General features: G+C 40.9%; 1 protein-coding gene across 9 annotated transcripts in view; it reads right to left on the minus strand.

Moving 5' to 3' along the window:
- Positions 1 to 21,977, minus strand: part of CAST (calpastatin) — a 114,564-nt gene that overhangs the window by 7,220 nt on the left and 85,367 nt on the right. For 7 of the 9 annotated variants that reach the window (XM_057738738.1, XM_057738711.1, XM_057738749.1 and 4 more), the window contains 14 exons: positions 19,066 to 19,149; positions 18,074 to 18,121; positions 16,810 to 16,905; positions 15,077 to 15,163; positions 11,630 to 11,731; positions 11,077 to 11,160; positions 8,756 to 8,806; positions 8,512 to 8,583; positions 7,292 to 7,393; positions 5,518 to 5,625; positions 4,152 to 4,244; positions 2,478 to 2,522; positions 1,961 to 2,053; positions 570 to 641 (listed from right to left, as the gene is read on the minus strand). In XM_057738738.1, the coding sequence (XP_057594721.1) occupies positions 570 to 641; positions 1,961 to 2,053; positions 2,478 to 2,522; positions 4,152 to 4,244; positions 5,518 to 5,625; positions 7,292 to 7,393; positions 8,512 to 8,583; positions 8,756 to 8,806; positions 11,077 to 11,160; positions 11,630 to 11,731; positions 15,077 to 15,163; positions 16,810 to 16,905; positions 18,074 to 18,121; positions 19,066 to 19,149 (1,137 nt within the window). The remainder of the gene's footprint in view (positions 1 to 569; positions 642 to 1,960; positions 2,054 to 2,477; positions 2,523 to 4,151; positions 4,245 to 5,517; positions 5,626 to 7,291; positions 7,394 to 8,511; positions 8,584 to 8,755; positions 8,807 to 11,076; positions 11,161 to 11,629; positions 11,732 to 15,076; positions 15,164 to 16,809; positions 16,906 to 18,073; positions 18,122 to 19,065; positions 19,150 to 21,977) is intronic. The other 2 variants (XM_057738773.1, XM_057738701.1) reach the window with 1 other exon arrangement.

A 21,977-nucleotide genomic window follows, 5' to 3' on the forward strand; every position in this document is an offset into this window, starting at 1 on the left:
AGAACTCAATGTTTATATTACAAGGGAAAAGAATTGAGACAAAGATATCAGAGAGTTTTTGCCAGCCCCGGAGAAAGAAGGGGCTCCAGGGCAAGGAGGGGAGGAGAGGGTTTGTTAGGAGGTAGGTAGGACGGGGATCTCGGTTATTTTCTGCAAGGCAGCCTCAATTTTCTCTTTGAAGTAGAAGGCAAGGCTGTATTCACACAGTGGGCGAAAGTAGCTACAAGAGAGTATGAGGTTTGTGGGGTCTGATGAAGGTGAGACAGCCTACAGTCACTCCAGACTAGCACAGCTGGCAGCTGACATTGGGATTTTGTGTGACACGGGCTAGGAATGCAGAAAACTTCAATTGTGTTAAGGAAGTTCATTTAGATTTCTAAAGTATTGGTTACTTTAAAAAATAAATGTCTTTAAAACTTCAATTTCTTTACCAAGACATGCTAAGGGATAGATAGTGCTTAAAAATTATTTTATTCTAAATAGATCCCAATCAGAAAATAAATGGCTAAAGATATCCTACTCCGTGTACTTGCCAAGCTAATTTGTAGTCTGTTTACTGATCTGTTTACCTTTGCAGAATCCTTTGCTTTACCCCCATTCTTGGGCGCTTTGGAGCTGGAAGCAGTCTTCTTGTCTTTGTCCTAAAGCAAAGGAAATGTAATGAGGCTACTGCTATCAACACTCCATCTAGCAATTAAGTGCTGCTGCAATCAAATTGATCCAGACTATTCTTTTTAGTAGACTGGAATCTCCAACTTAATTAAATAACAGAAAATTGAGTATTTTAGTCATGATTTTTTGAACAGTGAACATACAACAGAGGTGTTCAAGGTGGGGGGTGAAAAGGTGAGTCACACTGATACTCTGCCAATTTCCATGATGCATGATTCACCCAGACTATAGTTTGCTCATCAGAACAAAGCATGTTTCTATCAGGACTGGTTTTTATGTGCCAATGGGACACTTTTCAGTGTTACGGAAGGGAAACGTAACAGTGGAAGCAACCGGGGAGAGTTGGGGCAAGTCGCATACAAAAATAAAGTCCATTCACCAGAAAGGCATTATTTATGAGGTTCCAGGAGTGAGAAATAGGATGCTCATGTGGTCTAGAAATTGAATCACCCAAGATGGGGAAGACTGACAATTCAGTGATTGGGAGATACGTTTAATAACAGCCGAAATAATAGCAAACACATGTGCAATTTTAATTCTTCTGAAACTAAGAATGAAGGGCACTCATTTCACTTTTCCTTCTGTTTGATGGATTATACTTTTTTTTTCATTTGTTTTTGATCACATTTTAAGCATCTTCTATGTACCAAGCATTTTGCTAATGCTGAGCACAGAGCTACCAGACACACCACTGCTCTATAAAGCACACAGCTCAGTGGTGTGATGCACCTGTGACAGGTAATCCACAGTGCAGAGAGGGCACAGAGGAGACACCCCTGACCGGGGAAGGGAGAAGCAGGCAGGGAAGTCTTCCTGGAGCACCTGATGCTTGAACTGGGCCCTGAGGGATAAGTAGGAGAGTCAGCCAGCTGCTCAGGGCAGAAAAGGGGAGGGAACCCCAGAGGGCAAGAGGCGTGGTAGAGTGAGGGACTGCTCTCATTTTAAATGAACACAGATATGGCATTGCTGTTGCACAGCAATATAGTATGGCAATCAAAAATGGTGGCTATGGAGATTATAAAGCAGCATGGAAAACATTTATAAAATAATGTTAAGTAATGTATTATATATAGACTCTAAGTACAACTATGTAAAACATACACATGGAAAAAGGCAAGAAATATACCAAATAATAGTGTCTGTGGGGTAGCAGAATTATAGAATTTTTTTCTTTTCAAGTTCTTTATGGCATTTATCAGTTTATTTTCCATATAAAATTATGTATATGTATTATATATGTGTGTGTACACACACATTCAAAGAAAGTCAATATGAAAAAGCAGAGTACCTTTGCTGTGTTCTCTGAGGTTTCTGTAGTTGAGGGACAGCTGTCTAGGTCCCCTGAGAGGGCGTCAATGGGGTCTTTGGCATCTGTAGGTTTCTGAGATATTAACAGAAATAACCATCAGGGAAGAAGCACAAGGGAAAGATGCTGTGTGGGACATTTCCCCACATCCCTGAAAATATGTTGTTTAAAATAAAGCCTTGCTGACATTCTTTTCCTAACAAACTAGTGTATTATAAAAGAGATATTAAAACAGGAAAATCCTGACAGCTCTGTTTCCTTCCACTCTTTTATACAGGTTGTTTAGTATTCTGAGCTTCGATTTTCTAACCTGGAAAATGGAACTGCCTATCTTGAATGGCTCTTCGGAAGACAGAAATCATACACTTTTATACACATGCCTTGGCATCACACCAAGCACAAGGCAGGCCTTCAGTGAATTTTAGATTTCTAAAACGTAAAAGTTGCAACTAGAATTTCAAAAAATCTTTTTAGGTAAATAAGCAGCTATGATATTTACCTTTGATGCCTCGGGTTTCTTTGTAGGTGGTTTTGCTGATTTGCCCTTAGAAACAAAGCAGACTATTGGTTAAACAAATTTTTGTAAAGGTTTACGTAGGTGTAGTCAGTATTTATATTATCTTTTATCCAATGACTTGAAATGGACTTCAGTCAGCCCCCTGCATCTGTGGGCTCTGCACTGGCAGATTCAACCAACCAGCAGATAGAAAATATTTGGGGAAATAAAATTCTAGAAAGTTCCAAAAAGCAAAATTTGAATTTGCTGCATGCCAACAACTACTTACATAGCACTTACAGTGTATTATGTATTTTTAAAGTATAGAGGAGAATGTGTGTAGGATTACATGCAAATACTATGCCATTTTATATACGGGACTTGAGCATTCTCAGATTTTGGTATCTGGGGGTCCTGGAACTAATCCCCTGTGGATACCAAGGGACAACTGTATAGATCTGCATAACTGATAAACCTGTGTCCCTGTTATTTCTTCACCAGCTTTGCTTAATGACGACCCTATAACTATTTCAATAGCCTGGGGAAAATACAAGGGTAAGTCTGTTCCTGGAAGTGAAAGAAACACTATTGCAACAACTCTGTCATTGTATAATTCTAGTTAAAAATGTTACAAAAAGTAACTTGTGTCTTTATGTCTTATTTACTAATTTACTATATATTTACTATAGCTTATTACACTTCAAAAGGATCTGAGGCACTGGAATGGTCTCTAGACAGATTTTTTCAGTGAGGATTTCAAGGACAACTCATCAGGGATTCTTCCCATCTGCAAAGGCAAGGACATTAAATAATACATTTCCCAAAGAATGCAGCAGGGTCAGATGGGACTACCAAAGCAGGGAGGATTCTAGCAGGATGTGCAGCTACTATTGTGAATACTGAACACAAGCACGGAGAATCGATTCCTGTAACAGAAGACACTGAATACTCTATAAACTACAGTCATCAAATCCTTCACATGCATTGGACAGAAACATGTAATTTGGACTTCCTTGTTTTTATTGGATGAACAGACCTGGAAAGGGTTATTTAACATCTAATGGACTTGCAACTAGGAGCCAAATAGAAAGGGGTAGGGTACAGACCAGTTTGACCTAAGAGAAACTGGCTTCCATGTTAGAGACAAAGACAGAGACTTCTTGACAGAGTATGTTTAGATAGAGAAATAGGATGTGTGACTGCCTGTCTTCACTCTCAACAGCACTGGTGGCAGTGTAGGAGAAGAAAGGGAGACAGCAGGTCTTGGAGGGGTGGTACTTGCCCTATCAATTATTCCTATACTAGCTCTTTTTCTGTTGTCCTTCAACAGAGAGACTATGCTTCAGCCAAGATTGCAAATATTCTTTTTATAACCTTTTCTTGCAAAGAGAATTCATCTGTGTACATGCCTTGGAATCACTGTTAAGCATCAGTGAGTGAACATTATTCAACTCTCTTTACGCCACAGTGCCCAGCACAGTAGACATCCGACAATACCAGCTCAAACACATATTAAACAGAATTCTGGACAACCTGCTCAGTGGGGACAGATTAAAAGTGTCAGTCATGTTACATTTTTATGCTATTGTTACAATGTACCTCCTATTCATTTTAAGTGAGGTCTGAATCTCAAAAGGTTTGGAGCCTATATCCAACTTAGACATCGCCCTCATTTACCTCCTTGTCATCATCCAAGAGATGTCGATATTCAGGTGGGATGGTGTCATCTCTTTCTCCCAGCTTGTCTCTGTGTTCAGCTTTCGCTTTTTCCTATAAACATTTAACATATACAATTACTATTCAGTTCTGCCTTCACTTAGAGAGTACATTCTAAAATGCAGCATTAAGCATTTATTGGACTTTTCTGAGGCAAAATACAGGGTCTCTTAATTTTTTAAGCAGCAGAACAACGTCAACAGACTTTCAGTTGATGGACACAAGGGAATCCTGTGCTTCTGTTTGTCAGTCCACACCTGTGAATTTTCTACCTGTATTTTAAATTGAAATAAATGATTAATTATCCTCAAAAATCATGGAAAGAGATAAAACCCAAGGTTATAAAATACCTTTCTTTTAATGTGAGTTTCACTTTTTAAATAAAAAAAATTAAGTTGCTGTAACTTCGCACTTTAGAGGTACTATTTACAACTTTGACTCTTATAAGGAGCCCTGAAGGATCAGGATGAGGAGCAAATCTGACAGGACGTGCTGACTGCTTGTGTTGCAGGTGAGCAAATATCTGCTGCTGAGTAAGCAGTACCCACCTCCCAGCATCCTGCCTCAGTAGGGCATGACGGGTGTCTTGGTCCTGGATTCAGGGACAGCCCCTACCACAGGGGCAGAGTACAGATTTTATTTTTCTACATCGTTATAATTTCATTTTTCAAATACAGGTTAGGTTCACCTCGATATTCCTATGACAATGGTAGAATCAAGATCTAAGGATTCTTTGAAATGTCCTGTCTTTGAGACATAGATTTGGGTGGTCCATCACCTTCCTGGTTCCAAGCTAAATGGCTTGTTAAGTACTGTATATTAAGTATAAATAAGTACCTCTACATGTTGTACAAGATATGTAGCATTAAGAGTCTGCAGTGCTGAATGCCCGGTCCAACACAGTTAGTTAAAACGGCAGGGAAGACTGCCAGGGAAGCCTTTGCCACTACATTTAAATAACCTGTTAACCTAAAAAATGCACATATGTGCATCAGATACATGATAAACTTACTGCCAGATAAAACCAAGCAAAGTTAATGTGGGAAAAGAATAAAGTTAACAAAGCAGGGCTCTGCTTTTCCATTATCACAGAGTCCAGTCTCACAAACAGAACATCTGCCTGAATCTATGCCACAGCACAGACCTTGGAGAGGAAACAGATCTCATGTAGACCACAGAGTAGGAAAAAATTAGGCTGAAGTTGTCCAACTATTCACTGACTCCAGGCAAAGTCAGAGTGGGTTTTTTTTCCCTTTGTGTGGTGGGTAGGGTATCTTGTGCTATAAAAGCTTTCAACTTTCACTTATTAATGATCTTTTTCTTTTACCTTGACTTTATCCTCTAGGGGTTTGTTCTCATCTGGATCAGGCTGTCTTTGCCCAAGACTGTCAGAAAGTTGATCCAGGGCATCGTCGAGTTCTTTGCTGTCCTTCTGCTAAGAAGTAAATCTGAATTAGTCACTGGTTAGCCAAGTCAGGTCACCTATTGGAGCACAGCCCCAACACTGCCACTAAGACTTCCATAAGCTTATGGGCTTTTCACCAGGGAGATGGGCAGGTGGCAGTAGACGCCGGATCTGCAATCCTGGTTTGGTGTTCCTTCTCCTTCATCTTTCACTCTCAGCACTTATCTGCAATGTCTACCCTGCCCCACCCTTAGATGTCTTTCTCTTTCGAGAAAATAGGTCCTTCCCTAAAAGGATGGGGTTCCTGGGCTGATTTTTTTAGAAAATATATCTTATGATGCTTTCAACATATGTAACAGTATGTTCCCAGCAAAGTCACATGAATTATGATAGCTTAGTTTTACTCTTTGATTCCCAAGTGTATTTCTTTAAATAAAGCTTTATACCTAGTTTTAATGATATCTTCAAGTAAAATATTAACTGAAACTAGAAACTGTGATGGGAAAAGTGACGAGACAGGTGTCATTCTAAAACACACCCGTGAAAGGCAAACAGGCCTTTGATTGTGGATGTTTATTACCAGCCTCAATCACAAGGGGCCCCTAGAATCTGAGTATTAAGAACTGAACTGGTTATTACTGTTTCTTCCTTTCTGTTGTGCAGACTTTTGTCGTGGCTGTGTGTACATACATACACACACGCACACACACACACAGACACATGGACAGAGGGCATTTTACTGGTTTTCAGTGCTTCATTAGAACCCAGGATTATAGCAGCTAATGGTGGTGCTACCCATAGCTGGGTCTAGGCTTTGTCATTTGTGCCTCTGGATATTCTCAGATGATCCCACACTGACCTAACAGGATGAAAATTCACTCAGAATCTCAGAGTACAGCACTAAGTAAGCTTTGATGCTACATCAAAAGGAAAGGAAGCATAGCTTACTTCACTAAAGCTACTTCGTCTCCAGCTAGCACTTCTTCTCAGCCTAAAGGGATGCGCATCTGGTTTAGGGCAATCTCTTTACCTTTTGATGTGTCGTGGTCTCCTAGATAATATATATTTTGGTACTGCAAAGAAAATTAATCAGGGAAGTTTGGAAAAGCTTTGGTCCTCCAGTCTTGCCTCAGAACGTGTAAATAATTAAAACAATATTGACACTGAGGTTTTTCTATTACTAGTATGAAAATGACAAGCTTTTACTGGTGTGAATGGGAGGAAAACAATGCTATTCCCCAAGAATTTTGTGAATTTTGGGGGCGGAGAGAAGCTCAAACACTGAGCAATTCCTTAAAGTAAACCTGAGATTAAATAATGGGTAGTATTTACAGCATGTACCAGGAAAAATATAAAGGAGGAGAACATCAATCATCAGGAAAGCTAAATAATTTTTAAAAATCTAATCTGAATGTATACACAATGTGCATTATTGCACTTCAACTCTAATAAAGCAACAATAACATTAAGCTCCTTCACTGTGTGTAAAATACTTTCACGTACATTGTTTTATTTAATCATTTTAGATATTCTCTGTCATCTCCTTATCTTGCCAGCCTTATCTCTTCTGAAAGAAAAGGTGCCTGTTCTTCCTAACAATTGTATCGATTTTCACTTACTCTAAGGAGGAGTGCTATTTTCTTTCTCCTTGTTGCTGCTGCTGAAAAAACAAGTACTTACAAGCTATGTTGCTTACCGGAATGTCAGGGGGTGGCCCTGCAGAGTGGGTGGTTGGAGCTGGGGTTTGGGAAACCACTTCAGAGGTGACAGCTGAAAGTTTAGCATCTTCAAACTGCTTCTGTAAGAAAACAACAAAAAAGATTTGACCAGGACTATGCCGTGTGCACGTGATGCCCACCACGCCACCACTTAAATACAGCTCTCAGTATAGATTCATGATCGATGATCTATATGGAACTCTTCTGATCCAAATGGAAGCACAGCAACACAGCATCTTAAAAGCCATTTTTATTCTACTTCCTACTTCACAGCATTATTTGATACAATTTCCGATTCCTACTTATTATCCTAAATGTTTAATAAGCTAATGACTTAAAGTTTTATGGTTTATACATTTCTTGTTGCACATTTAGGTTGTTTGCAGTTTAAGCTTTCTTCTTTGTAAATAGTTCCTCTGAATACATTCTAGAAGTGGCTCCTTTTAATGGTGCTATCTTCTGCCAAGTGCCCTCTCAAAAGCTGCTAGAAACTCATGCTGCCAAAAGTAATGAATAGGCCTGTCTGTCTCCCATGGCCTTGCTTGCCTGAATTAGGTATTTATCACATTTTAAGTTCTGATCATACATTAGGTATAAAATGACATACTACTATTGCTTTAATATTTGGTATATGGGACAAGGTTTCATTTGTATCACTTTTTCTTAATATTAAATAGTATATTATCCTAGAATCTTTCTGAAATAATGATTTCTTTTCTCAGTTTAAAGATATCCTAAATCTGTCATTTATGTTTATTTCTGGATTTTTTTTCCATTAGCCCGTGGCTTTGCCTTCTGAATCAGAACTGTAGTTTTCAATCATTACTATATAATAAATCCTCGTGTTTAGTTGGGTTAATCTTCCATAAAAATACTAAAAAATGCTTTCCAGTATTTTTTTATATTTTTATGCATTTATCTTTGAAATATATTGGACAACTCAATTTTAAATTCTCCTTTCATATGTATACTTGATAAGAGTGCATGCTCATTGGTTAAATGAGTTACACTGTTGAAAACATCCACGGTGCTGGACCATTATTTCCTGATGGAACATTTTATGGCTACAATGAGTTGAGGGCTATTAATTTTGTGACTGTTTCCTCAACTCCCACATCAGATTCTAAGTCACAAGTTTCCATTTATTTCTGCTACCCTGAAAGTAAGGAAATAAAACCAGGAGTCTCAGAAGACTTACAAGAGATGAAGTGTTTGGGGGAACAGTGAAGTCCTTGGACAAAGCATCAAGGAGGAGGTCTTCACTCAAGGGCTGCAAAGAACCAGGAAATGTATCAACAAACACCACCTTATCAGTCTCCTCTTCAAAATGTTGTCCCTGTTTATATGCTGATCAACTCATTACACAGAAAGCTATGCCCTTCCTGATTTAACAATCAGGGCCAAAGGAGAAAGATATACTCAGAGAAAGCTGGCTTGCTTACTGGGAGCGGTTCCTTGGGCTCTTTTGGCAGCAGTGGTTTTCCATCTTTATCCTATGCAGGGGGAGGAAAACATGGCATTGAGACATTTTACGTGTATCCTAAATATGCACCTTGTAAACTATACCTGACGATGTTGTACACGATAAATTTGATCCATTATTTCAGGAAACAGATTCTCTCACCAGGAAATATGTTCTGAATAGCTCATATCAACAAACAGCTGGCACACATTGGGCATTCCCTAGGCACAGGGGCTGCAAACAGATTGGGCGTGGCTTGCCAACCCTAGAAGCCCACGCTGGTGCGGGGGAAGCCTGTGAACAGCTTATGTAGTGTGTGGCACACGGGGCTGTGACAGTGTGCACAGGACACTGAGGGAGCACGGGGTTGAGACCCTCCCCTGCCTGGGGAGTGGGCTTTGCAGAAGTTGCCTGGAAAAAGCTGGTTAACTTTACAGGCAGTACATCCAACTAGTATGAACTGACTCTGTGCCAAGCCCTGTACTAAGCACTGGGAATACCACACAAAGTAAGACAGACAAACCCCTGCCCTCAGAGAGCTCACCCTGGGGGTGGGGTGCTCGAAACTTACAGCTCAGAGGATGCCAACCTTCAAATGACTCTTAAGTGCCACTTCTGAGTAACAGGACAAAATCAATAAAGCATCTGGGGCTCTTTAGTAAAAGAAGATTTGTAAATAAATGGTAAATCCCATTTATCTACACATGCAAAAATAAATAAGTGCAAGATTCTCTCTATACACACAGTTAACCCTTGGACAATACAGGGGTTAGGGGCACGGACCTCCCAAGCAGTCAAAAATCCGTGTATAATTTATACTCGGCCCTCTGTATCTGTGGTTCGCATCCATGGATTCAATCAGCCACAGAAGGTATAGTGCTGTAATGTCACCACTGAGAAAAATCCGAAGTTAAGTGGACCCACGCAATTCAAACCTGTGTTGCTCCAGGGTCAACCGTGTATCTCTCCTGATAAACTGGTCAAGGTGTTTTTTGTTTGCTTTGTTAAAATTCAAGGAGATGCAATGGTTGAGAGTATCACCAGCTTCCCTTTTGACAAACTCCTATACCCGCTTTTCCACCTCCTCTGCACGTTCACGTGTACCTTCTGACCACTGTTCAGTTAGGGGGGAAAGAGAGCTTGAGGCTTGTTCTCTACCATCCCTTCCCTGCAGAGGCAGCAAATTCCCCAAGTGACACACAGGAGCAGGAACGAGGGCACATGTGCTCCACACACAAACTGAGACCATGTCTGGAAGGGGAAACTCGTGGTCTACCCTCAGGGAGCTGAATCTACTGGAGAGGACTGATGGGAGCAGAGCTGAAGAACAACCACACAGGATTTAAACAAGAGATCAAGCCAGCACCTGGAAATGTTATAAAGCTACAGGTAATTAATAATGGGTGAGATCAACAAGTTCAGAGGGGGATGAAACTTACCATAGAATGAAGTGGTCAGGAAAGCTAATCAGCTGCATTCTTAAAAACTGCTACTAAAATTCAGCAAAGGGAGACAGAAAGTAGCCAACCCCCTAATCTGAAGAGAGTTATGGGCACTTGGCCAGCCTTCGCCAAACATGATGGCTGTTTAAGGGCCGTATGGTCTAAGAACTTTGCAAACAAACAAGCCCAAATGAATAGAAACGCCATGGTTTCAACTGAATTTTGAAATGCAGAGATGAAGCCGACTAAAGGTACCCAGAATCATAAACTTTCAATCAGGGAAAGCTCAGTATAGCTCCTGTCTTTGCCAAATAAGTGGACTAGCACACATGGGTGAATACGAGAGCATCAGTTTGATTGTCCTGCATTATTCATGAAGTTTGGTGGATTATTCTCTTAACCAGTAGTCTCCCCCTTGTCACTTGTTCTGTACAATCTATGTTCAAAATAAAAGAAATAGGTCAATTTATTGCTCACTATACTCAAGGTGAAATAGGCTCTCATTTTTCAACTTCTATCTAAGGTTTGTAAATGTTTCCTCAGGAAGTGATTGTTCCTCATTTTGGTTTTCCTATCTGTATAAAGGTTTCCTAAGTTTTATTTCTGGTACTGAAACAAACCACCTATTAGGCAAAAAATAGGTAGCTATGACATCAGGGAGGAGTGAAAGGCTACTTAGGAATATTTTAGCTTCAAAGCTGGTGTGCTAACAGGGTATTAGTGAACTAATACTATTTGGTGTTTGAAATACTAAGAAACATGGTCTCTGTATCCCAGGTCTGTTTCCATGTCCTTTCTTCATGTATATGAAATTCAACATGAATTAAAATAAATTAGAAAAAGATCCCAGCCTTTTTACCTTGACCTCTTCTAATCTATAATCAGGAGGAATTGTTTCTTCTTTTTCACCAAGTTTTTCACGATCCTCTTCTTTGGCTTTTTCCTGAATAAAAATTAAACCATTTTCATTGTTAGTACATCTTTTTCTCATAAAGTGGATGCCTGAGTGACTAAATTTGAAGTCAACAAATCCACTGTTAGGTTCCTACAGCAACTCTATCTTCGCCACTGTACCCTGGTTTAGGAGGCTCAGACACCACCACTTTTAGCCTGCTGGGCTAAGAGGCAGTCGTGAGGCGCGCTAGGCAGTACCACTTCTCTCCTGAGTCCTCAGCAATGGAAATGCAGCTGGACAAGGTGAGACTCAGAATTCTGAAACGTACAGGCCTGCTATCCACTGCTGCACCTAAACACTGATGCTCATTCGGGTTTCGCTTATTAAGCAGGACGTGCACAGTAACAGAGAAAGACAGCTGGTCATGTGTTGTAGGAAATTTTTAAAAAGGACTGAGTTATTTGGAGAGTCAGGATCAATGATGGTTCCCTTCTAGAAGTATCTGAGCTGCCATTACCTTGACTTTATCCTCCACAGGCTTTCCATCTTCTGGATCTGCTTCCTTTTTCCCCAGGCTTCCAGCCAAGGCTTCTACAGCATCATCTGGTACCATACCCTTCTGAAAGCACATCAGGGGGTATATACTCAGTAGATGGTTAAGCATTCCTTTTAAAAGAGACTACAACAAACAATTCAGATGAGCATATCCTTAAATGGCCTAGACAAGAAGCATATCCTTATCAGGACTGGATAAGAAGCACACGTCATCTTTTAATAATTTGAAAAAATAAACAGAATCTATATTTAAAAAATCTAAAGTGTTAAAAATTAGAGCAAATTTCTTATATTAATTGTGTGCAATTTATGTACTGACACTGAGGAACTTAAAAGATCTAACCAGTGTTTTGGGTCAGAAACAAGGAAGTTAATGGAATGAGTAACACCACAGAGAAGATGAAAGCCAGGGAAGAAGAAAGAAGTGATCTTTATGTGATTGCTGTAGAGATGGCATAGGAAAGCTTCCAGAAAAGCCCTTGGGAGGACATTCTTTCCAATGAAACAGCCAGGCCTGTCCTGGAGGCGACGGCTCTGGCTGAGCCTCTACTGAGGCACAGAAGCTTGTGTTCTCTACGTGGCTTCTACTGGTCGGAGTGGATTCACGCCAGTTTAGGTGGCAGCCTGTGACCTATTAAGCTGAGTGGCACAATGAATACAGTCTACCTGTGGTCCAGCTGTTGAAAATGAAAAGTGCTCCCTGTGATATAGTGAGCTCTAACCACCGTGGTATTTAAAATGAAACTGGATGAACACAGAGCATAATTGGCATAAAAGGAAAATAAAGGATAAATTGTGTTTGGGCTGAAAGATAGGACTAGATCTGGCTGTTTTCAAACCACAGGTCATGATCCATACACAAGCAGCTCTTAAAATCAATTTAATAGTTCATGGTCAGGACTTCTTTTAAATGAAGGATATAACATAGAATGCATCATGCATATCAGGGATTAGTACCATTTACTACACTGTTTCTACTGTGTGGGTCCTGCATAGTAGAACCAATGAATTTCCTACAGTTGGTCTTGGTCAAAAGTACGAAAGCTCCTCAAAGTCTCAAAGATCATTCTTACTGTAAGAGAATATGACCTCACATAGAGTACACACTGGAATTTTAGAGTAAAAGCATCTTTCCATTTTATACAGCTTAGCCATCATCCTAAGTAAGAAAAGTTGTTTTGCTGCAAACCTACACCACAAAAGTAAAGATGACCAGTGAATAAAGGGCCATCGAGTGGAAAGTGATTTATCACCATCTAGTGGTTGGACACTGCACATATTTTATTCTGGGGGCAACAAACATCCCTGATCCAACCTGCTTGGTACTATAACTAAGAATTGCAGTGGTCCCCAAGTCCTGGCCAAGCAATCTGATTGCTACCTGATCCAAGTCACCTGCTCACACTTCTGTGTTCTACTCTCTGCTGCAGAATCTTTGGAAACCACTGCTTCCCAAGTCTGTGCCCTTTAGCTCAAAAAATAAGTGAAACAGAGTTAGAAAAGCTAGGAGAAGCAGCAGTCTTAAGAACTAAAGAATCTGGAAATAGGACTAAGGACAAAAGCTTCTATTTCTGTTGTCAAATTCAGAACTAGAACTTAGGTCTCCGGATTTGCTCAATAAACTTTCTTCTCCTACAGCAAGAACTGCAGAGGGCAGACATTCACCTCCTTTCCCTAAGCTTTCTGTTTCCTCTTGCTCACGGATCCTGCAGCCTCTCTTGAGTTCTCTGACCTTTATCACACCCTGTGGCTATTCTCTCTGGTTCCTGTGGGTGTCACAGTCCCAGAAATGCCAGCTGACCTCAGTGATGATAAACTCAGCAACTGTAATAACCAGAGTTGGTGCAGCAGAGGCCCAGGAAAGAAGGTCAGAGAGTGGAAAAACAAGAACTCTTTTTTTTTTCTTCCCTCTCCATTAAAAATCCAATGCTCGACTCTCTACAGTCGGGATAAAGCTGGAAAGGAACGAACGGGGCTCTAAGGCTCTGGCAGTCACACTTGGCATGACAGGCAGAGGACATATGTTCAGGTCACAAGAGCTCTGCCCTGGATATTGGCTTTTTTGATTCCAATCACTTCCTCTGTGCCTACTTCCTTCACCAGTCTCTTCCCAGCTTCTCTCCTCCTCTCCTGTTCTTTACCACTGTGGCTTGTGCATGACTCCCACAATGTAAAAGTTTTTGGAAGGTGCCCTGCGACTCCCCCACCAAATAAAAAGGGGGTCATGTCCTGTCCAAGGCAGGAGGGAGACCCTGGACTGTGAGGGGACTTGTAGTTGGCACCCAGGATGTCCCTAGCAGAAAGCAGCCACTCAGAGCACCCAAGACACGTGTCCTACACCTTCTCCAAGGCCCTCCTTCTCTCAAACAGCTAAATGCACACACCCTAACATCCCCAGGGTGCCACACCTCTTGGCCAGCCTGTCCTGGGCTTGCTGGTCTTCCCAGGAAAACAGTGCTGCTCCCAGTTCTCAGTAGGACCCTGAGCTCCACCTGCACGGCTTTTCGAGTTCCTCCTGGAAAGGGGTTCCCTTACCTACATTCCTGCTGCCCTTTTTCCACGTGAGACTGATCAAAGTGAACTGTAAGCCTGAACCTGGCCCATATCTAAACTAGACTTGAAGGGGGCTGAGAGCAAGGGCCATATCTTATGTTTCAGCTGAGGTTCTGAAAGGTTAAGTAAATTGCTCAAGGTCAACTCAAGTTCATTTCCCTCATCTATGAGAGACATGATCAGAACAGACTTCCTAGTGTCCTTGTGAAAATTTATTGAGAAGATATTGCAAAGTACCTAGAACAAGTTAGTTACTCAGAGTGTAGGATCACTAAGTCTGTAGTAACGAAACATAGTTCCATCAGCTGTTCCTCTGTGAGTTAGATTCTATCTGCTAATGGAAACAAAACTCACTGAATTCCAAAGAAAACAGATTCAACTAGTCAAACATCATACTTCACAGAAAAATCAGAAAGTGAGACAGAGGCAAGAAAAGAAGGAAAGGGAAAGGAAGTGAGTCCATGTGTCTCCCTTCAGCTGGGAGAGGAGTCGTGATGATAAAGGTGCAGATGATTCCACCAGGGGAGTCAATAAAAAGTAATACCGGGCTACTCGTGGGACTCCAAATCAGCTTGAAAGACACGGGAAAGTGAAGAAGCATGAATATCCACAATAGCTGAGGAACGAGAAAGAATTTCAGAAGGTCAAAACAAAACAGGCTGCAGCAGCTGAGTTAAAAATTTAGATCTAGCCTGAGTTTCCAGCTCCTCCCTGAAGCCCAAGACAGGATAATACAGCTATCTAAGATTTATTTTGTTAGAATAAAGTAATATGATGGTAATGCAAAGCAGAAAGGGCAGGGGAGGAAGAACACTAATTTCTCAAGACATCTCTCAGTGCCCAGAGGATCACTCACCGCCGTGGCTGGCGCCGACTGTACACAGCACAGGGAGGTCCGAGGCACGGCCTCTCCCACAGGAGCAGGGGCGGCAGCCTGAGATTCCTGCAGAAAGCAGCAGGGACAACGAAGAATTCTTAGAAATACCTGCTCATTAAGACTGAACAACGATGGACCAACAATACCGTCTGCTACCCTACATGCTGTGAGCCTAAGGATTTCGCGCAGTAAATAAGTCAAGGCATGGTAAAACTCTTCAGCTACCATTACTTCAACTTGGCTTTACCTCTTACCTTAGGGAGGTTACTTAACCTCTCTGAGACACAGTTTCCACATCAGCAAAATAAGAACAATGATAGTGCCTACATCTTAAGGGGTGACAGGGGCCTTTAACGACATAAAACATGCGAAATGCTTTGCATAGTAACTGGGAATATAGTAAGCTCAATGGTTTTTATCAACTAATTATTATTTATAATATTTGCTGTCATATACATAATAATATACCAATTATATAATGTAATATAATATTTTATTTAAATACACCATTTTTCTATAGCTAAGAGCACCTTGTAAATTGTAAATAGCTATGTGCAAATGCAAGGTGGTGAGACTATCGCAGGGCTTCTCAAAGTGAGGCCCCTGGACCAGCAGCCTCGGCACTACCAGGGAACTTGTTAGAAATCCAAATTCTTGGGCCCACCTCAACATACTAAATCAGGAATTCTGGGGGTGGGGCCCAGTAACGTGTGCCTTGACAAACCCTCCACGTCATCTTGATGTATACTAAAGCTTGAGAATCCCTATGCTATTCTGTCACAAGAGTACGACTTCAAAGAGATTGTTTTTAATCCAGCCATTTACGGAAGACTATCCTATACGCAAGGTGCTCAGCCGACGATCATTAGTGGGGCATGAGCTCTTCTTTCAAGGAATTCACTACTTAAAAATATGTATAAATGTTCAAAGTAAAGACCAATGCAGCTAGAACCCTGTTTACAACAAATGCCTCAACAGGGATGTATGAAGAAAGCATGGCAGACATCCCTGGTATGGTGTACTCTGCTTCATAAAAGTTGGAAGGGTGGTAAGGTTTGGGGAAGGAAATGCAGGAGACAAAGGCCATGTTTTAGCATAGCCTTAAAGGGATGACTACAATGTTAGCTGACCTAGAATTTGGCGAGGTTATTCTAGGCAGAAGGAATCACATGAGAAAAGCCTTGGAGACACACAAGTACTTACTCTCAGAGTTCAGTAATGGGAGGACACATCTTGGCAGGAAAGGAAGGGGGGGCCAAATATATGAGCAGGAACTCTTTTGTAGGGAACGGGAAGCTCGTGAGGTTGGAACAGGGGAATGCTGTGGCTGAACACATGCTTGAGAAAGAATAATGCTAGTGGACATATGGATGGGCTGGAAGGAGACCAAAGACCAAGGCCATTGCCATCTTGAGGTGACGAGTGATGGCAACTGTAACTAGGTCAGTTACAGAAGCAGGAATGGAAAGAAAAGCATGGGTGTGAAGGCTTTCCTGAAGGAATGATTAATTACAGGACTTAAAATGCAAGAACATCAGGGTCAGCTTGGGAAAATAAAGCACATCCAGAAACAGGCAAGATGAAAACTACACGTGATAAAAGAGTTTTATCAGCCACCTCCTGTTAAAATAGTTTTGGTCTCACATTTTCAAGATTATAGAGAAACATTAAAAAGCAACCAAACCTGGAGATTTTTATTTTTAGAAACATACTTGTGTTTTTTCAGTTGGCTTAGATTGTTTTTCTTTACACTTGGACTGGTCAAAATCTTCTGAAAGTTCATCAATGAGTTCTGATTCACTCAGGGGCTGTAATATAAAAAAATACAATAGGAAGAGAACTATTGTTTACTTTGATAACAGAAAAAAGCTTTCATAAGAGAAAAAGTTTTTCTGATTAATATACATTAGGTCATATTTTAGGATCTAAAACCAAAAGCTCATTTATACAGGGCCTCAGTTTCACTTATCAATATAAGATAAATGTCATGCAACAAATAAGGAATACTAAACATCTCAGTACCACGAATATGTTAACGGTTTATTTAGTTAAACGTTTTCCTGATACTTCAATTTCAGAGTAATTTTGCTCAAATAAAACTGCCCATTCATTCCAATAAAGATCTGTATAGTTTTTCCTTATGTGATTGCTTTTTCTACTTCCTAATGACTTCCCTTATGAATAAGTCAGAGGAAACATAGATCATATATTCCTTTCCTATGACTATGTGGGGTTTTGGCAGGAAAATTCTGTTTTCCCTAGTTCCTTCAGGTGAAGTGATATTAGTCGTTTACTGTAATTAGTCAAAATCTCCTCATGCCCTAATCTATGACAGAAGAGCATGTAATTCAGAAGCTGGGCCCCAGAGTAGCATAGACTGAGTTTCGAGTCCTGGCCTTTACATTCCATAGCTACTTGACTTTGGGCTATTTACAGAAACCTTCTATGTCTCAATTTCCTCATCTGTAAAACGGGAATAATGATAGTGCCTTCCTCATTCATTGAGGACTCAAAATGATAACACACAACACCATTTAGTGTAGCGTCAGGCATATAGTAAGTGACTAATAAATGTAGTTGCTTAATATCATCATGACAGGTAACTATGCCTGGTTAACATCAAATCAAGTAAAGGCAGCACAGAATCATTAGAGCATTTGATGCTGTGATTAGGATCAAATTAAGTGTTAACAACCTAATTTAAAGGGCCCTCTTGACATCAGCTCCTAATGTTCAATGAATGTCACCTGTAAACCTGTAATGTTTTAGTAATAATTCATGAGGTAAATAATCATCAAAATAAGTAAAAAGGAGTCACAGACATAAGTCAAGTGTTGCTGTCACAAGTTCCTCTCTCCTTCATACAGGGCTGGCATGCAAGTCTCCACAGTGAGGTCTGGTCTATTAAAGCTATCTGTTTATATCTTACAGTTCTATTGTTTTTTAAGTATCAAAAAAAACACCCTTATTTCCTACCTTGGGTTTTTCTTCAGCCTCTGGCAATAGTGGTTTCCCATCTTCATCCTGTAAATGAAATTGAAAATTCATTTAAAATGAAATAGAATATTTTGCTTTATGTCCCATTAAGTTTGTTTTAGAAATTTCAGGATATGAGTGGAGAGATTTTTTTCCACATATATCTGAGGTAGTTTGTGTTTCAAATTAATTTTTTAATAATGTATCAGAATAAGGAGTTAAGCTGTAAAAATCAAGAAACCAAATGCTATAAAATATAATGCAATTACTTTTCTTTATAAGTTACTGAAAAATAACTACCATCTTTTGGATAGGGAAGTAGAATTTTTTAAAAAGTTCTTTGGCAAGAAAGGTGCAGCTACATCAGTGAAAGATTGAAAAACATTTCAAGTCTCCAACCCAGGGTGAAGAGATAGATACCATTCCTATAAAACTGGTTTTTTGGATTTCACAATTTAGAATATTTTTAAAAAATGAGAAACTTTCCATATATAAACATTATAACTATTTTCCACCATATGTTTACATGCATTATTTCAAATATAAATTACAAATATCAGTACAGGAATAAGTCCACCCTCCTCACATCAAACAGAGACCAACAACAAAACCACCTTCACTGACGATACTGGTAAATCACTGTATGTTTATCTACCACCTAGAAGATCTATGTGCTTTTATCCATATAGCAGTTAGAGAAAATATTATTCCCAAGGTATTCCTTCTGCTTCAAGGTTAAGCATCTATGTCAAGAAAGGTTAATAGTTGAAACACACGAATTGTCGGAATTTTAATGACTACACAGTCACTACTTAGGAAACCCTCTTTTAAAGGGTCCAACTGTAGAGGACAGAGAATAAAGGGTTCAGGGTTCTCAGAGTTAATAACTGAACTGGGACAGACACGTCCTTAAGCATCATGGAGACCGGACAAAATTCGAAGCGAAGGCAGGAGAAGCAAGCTTCTGTCATGTGACGCAGCGAGCAACGTACCGTGGCTGGTTTTAATCTATACTCCGACGGGACTGTTTCCTCATCTTCACCACACTTCTTTAGTTTCTCTTCTTTGGCTTTTGCCTGAAGAAAGTGGAGGAAAAAAATAAACACTTGAATAATACATGTAAAATCACTTTGTGTTCTCCATGGGTGTCGCGGAGAAGACCAAATCAGATTAAAGTGCCGGGTGAGCGGCTAGGAGGAAGGCAGCATAGGATGACTCAGAAAAAACAACATAGTCAGGAATCCCGGGGAAGTGTCCCTGCCCTGTCTCTATGACCTTGGGAAGCCACCTAGACTTTCTTTGGCTCAGTTTCTTCAGCAGCAAGGATTCTTGCTACTAGAATGCTTACCTAGCCCGCTGACTTGCAAGGGTGAGCAGAGAAAATTAAATACAATATCCTTTGAAGAAAGTTAAGCACAGTGCACAAGTTAGTTGCAATTATTTTACAGCCTTCATCAGTTGTACTCAATGAGGCAGTTATCTAAGGGGGAGAAAACAACCAATTCTCATGAGTGTTAAACACAGTTCGGAAAGGGGAGAGGCATCCTATCACAAGTCTTGGCTGATCCGTGGATAACTGGTTTTACCTCTCTTAAAAGAACTCCCTTTTAAAAAATGATACTGATGAACCCAGTGACAGGACAAGAATAAGGATGCAGAGAATGGACATGGGGTTGGGGGGGGCGGGGGGTGAAGGGGAAGCTGGGACGAAGTGAGAGAGTAGCATAGACATATATACACGACCAACTGTAAAACAGCTAGTGGGAAGTTGCTGTATAACAAAGGGAGATCAACTCCATGATGGGTGATGCCTTAGAGGGCCAGGATGGGGCGGTGGAGGGGGGGTCGCGGGAGGGAGGGAATATGGGGATATGTGTATAAATACAGTGTACCTGAAAAACTGGTACAAGAGTGTAAAGCAATTATATTCCAATAAAGAGCTTAAAAAAATGAGCTTTAAAAAAAAAAACAAAACCAAAAAAGTCCCTTTTAAAAGAACAGCAAGACGTCACTGGATTACTGAACCATGAAAAACCAAATGCATGAGAAATAAAAAGTGCAGTACCACAGCACATCAGTGGCTTCTAGGATATAATATTTGCATTTTAAACTACCGGTGAGTAATGCGAAGTTCCATGATATGTAATAATGTGTCCCTGTATCAAGGCATGGATTTAAATCACAAACCAAGGAGCTCCTGGGCACAAAAGCGTCTGTGAATGTGTGTGTGGGGCGTGGTATGTAGCTGATTCCAGCTCACCCTATGGCTCCCATCTACATCTCAGCCTAAGGTTGTTGTTCTCCACTGAATGCTTGGTTAGCTGATTAATTTTAAAATATTTAACGAGCACTTTTAATAAGCCAGGTACTTTTCTAGGCTTTGGAATTACAGTTATATTGTTCTATAGGATAATAATTGTCATTACGGGATGAAAGGATTTTTAAAAAATATTTCCAATTACTTTCTACTGCAGGATATGGAGGAAGTCTTATGATATAGTGGCACTCCCCAGTTCAGGGATTTGTGAGGTCTCTGGCTATAAAACAGTCCTCATGAAAGAGTCACCTGTGTAGGACTGTCCTCTCCACTTAGGCTTGTGAACAGTGAGTCACATGCACAGCTAGACCCTTTCTATTCCTCTTTGATCTTTATATTCTTTAAATGCCTGTACTGTGGTTTGTATTCAGTAGGCAGTGAAAAAAAAACATCCCCTGAACTGAAATAGTTCCAGACTATGTAACTATACTAGAAAGAGGGTAGATTAATCATGAGGTATCATTACAGAATAAACATGTCCTGGCGCATGACAAGTGGGCATGGAGCGTGTGTCTGCAGCATCACCTGCGGTGGCACGTGCTGCAGTGGCCGTGGACGCCTGTACCATGTGGACCCTTATCAGCCATATCACAGCAGACGGCCCAGGAAGTAGTGAATTCACCGTCGGGTACTAACAACTCAACTTAAGAATCCAGAGGATTGGAAAATCGTTATACGTTGTACATGATTAAAAAGGAAAACTAGAGTTAAGAGTGGAAAAGGAAAGTTCTTTTTGTTCAAATTTTAGGAGTTTGCTCATTTTCCAGAGGAAATTTAATATGTGTTATCTTTATGTAACTTTTTCACATCTACTTATCTGATTTTAGTCACTCTAAGAGTCTTTTCGTCCTGGGACTATGTCTATACTTTCTGTCCCCAAATTATCCTCTTCTTAAATCACCCTAATCATCTGTGAACAGCCTGAGGCAAAAGCGCCATTGGCCGGCTGCCACAGAGCCCGAGGTGGTGGGCCCCCAGGGTCCTCCCAGGACCACCCTTTCCTTGAGACACTGAGCACCTCGCAACGTGTTGTAATCAACGTTTCCCTTCCTCCCTATACATTACTTGGTCCTGGAGGACAAGGACTGCTTCCCCTGCTCCCTTGTGTTCGCCTTCGCAAAGCCTGTCGTGCCACACTGTGCCCGGCAAGCCCTCCAAGGAAGTCGAAGACAGAAACTGGCCCATGTCAGACCAGGGCAGCCCCAGACTCAGGGGGCGTTGCTGGGAGTCACTGAGACTCGCCTTCCCCAGTGACGCAGACCAGGAAGTGACAGCGGAGGCAGCAGCATTGTGACAGCATCCACTGCCACCTCCCACCCTGAGCTGATAGGCTGGTGCTCCTGAGGGTCCCCCCACCACACTGCCTGGCCAAGGAGGCCCCCGGGGCGGCTCTCTGCGTTCTCTCCTCTTTTCCCCCAGAGGACTCGGTTGAACAATTCTTTAAAAACAGAAGTTCAACATGAAAGCTCTCATCCACCAAATACAAGTTTGCTCTGGCTCAGAAGGCCGGTTAAGATCTTGGCGTGTGGTGGGGTAAACACCCGCCAGCATCACAGGCTAAACATGCAGCTAGCTGCTGCTTCATTT

The sequence above is a fragment of the Hippopotamus amphibius genome, chromosome 1 (genome assembly GCF_030028045.1).
Source record: "Hippopotamus amphibius kiboko isolate mHipAmp2 chromosome 1, mHipAmp2.hap2, whole genome shotgun sequence".
Taxonomy (NCBI): Eukaryota; Metazoa; Chordata; class Mammalia; order Artiodactyla; family Hippopotamidae; genus Hippopotamus; species Hippopotamus amphibius.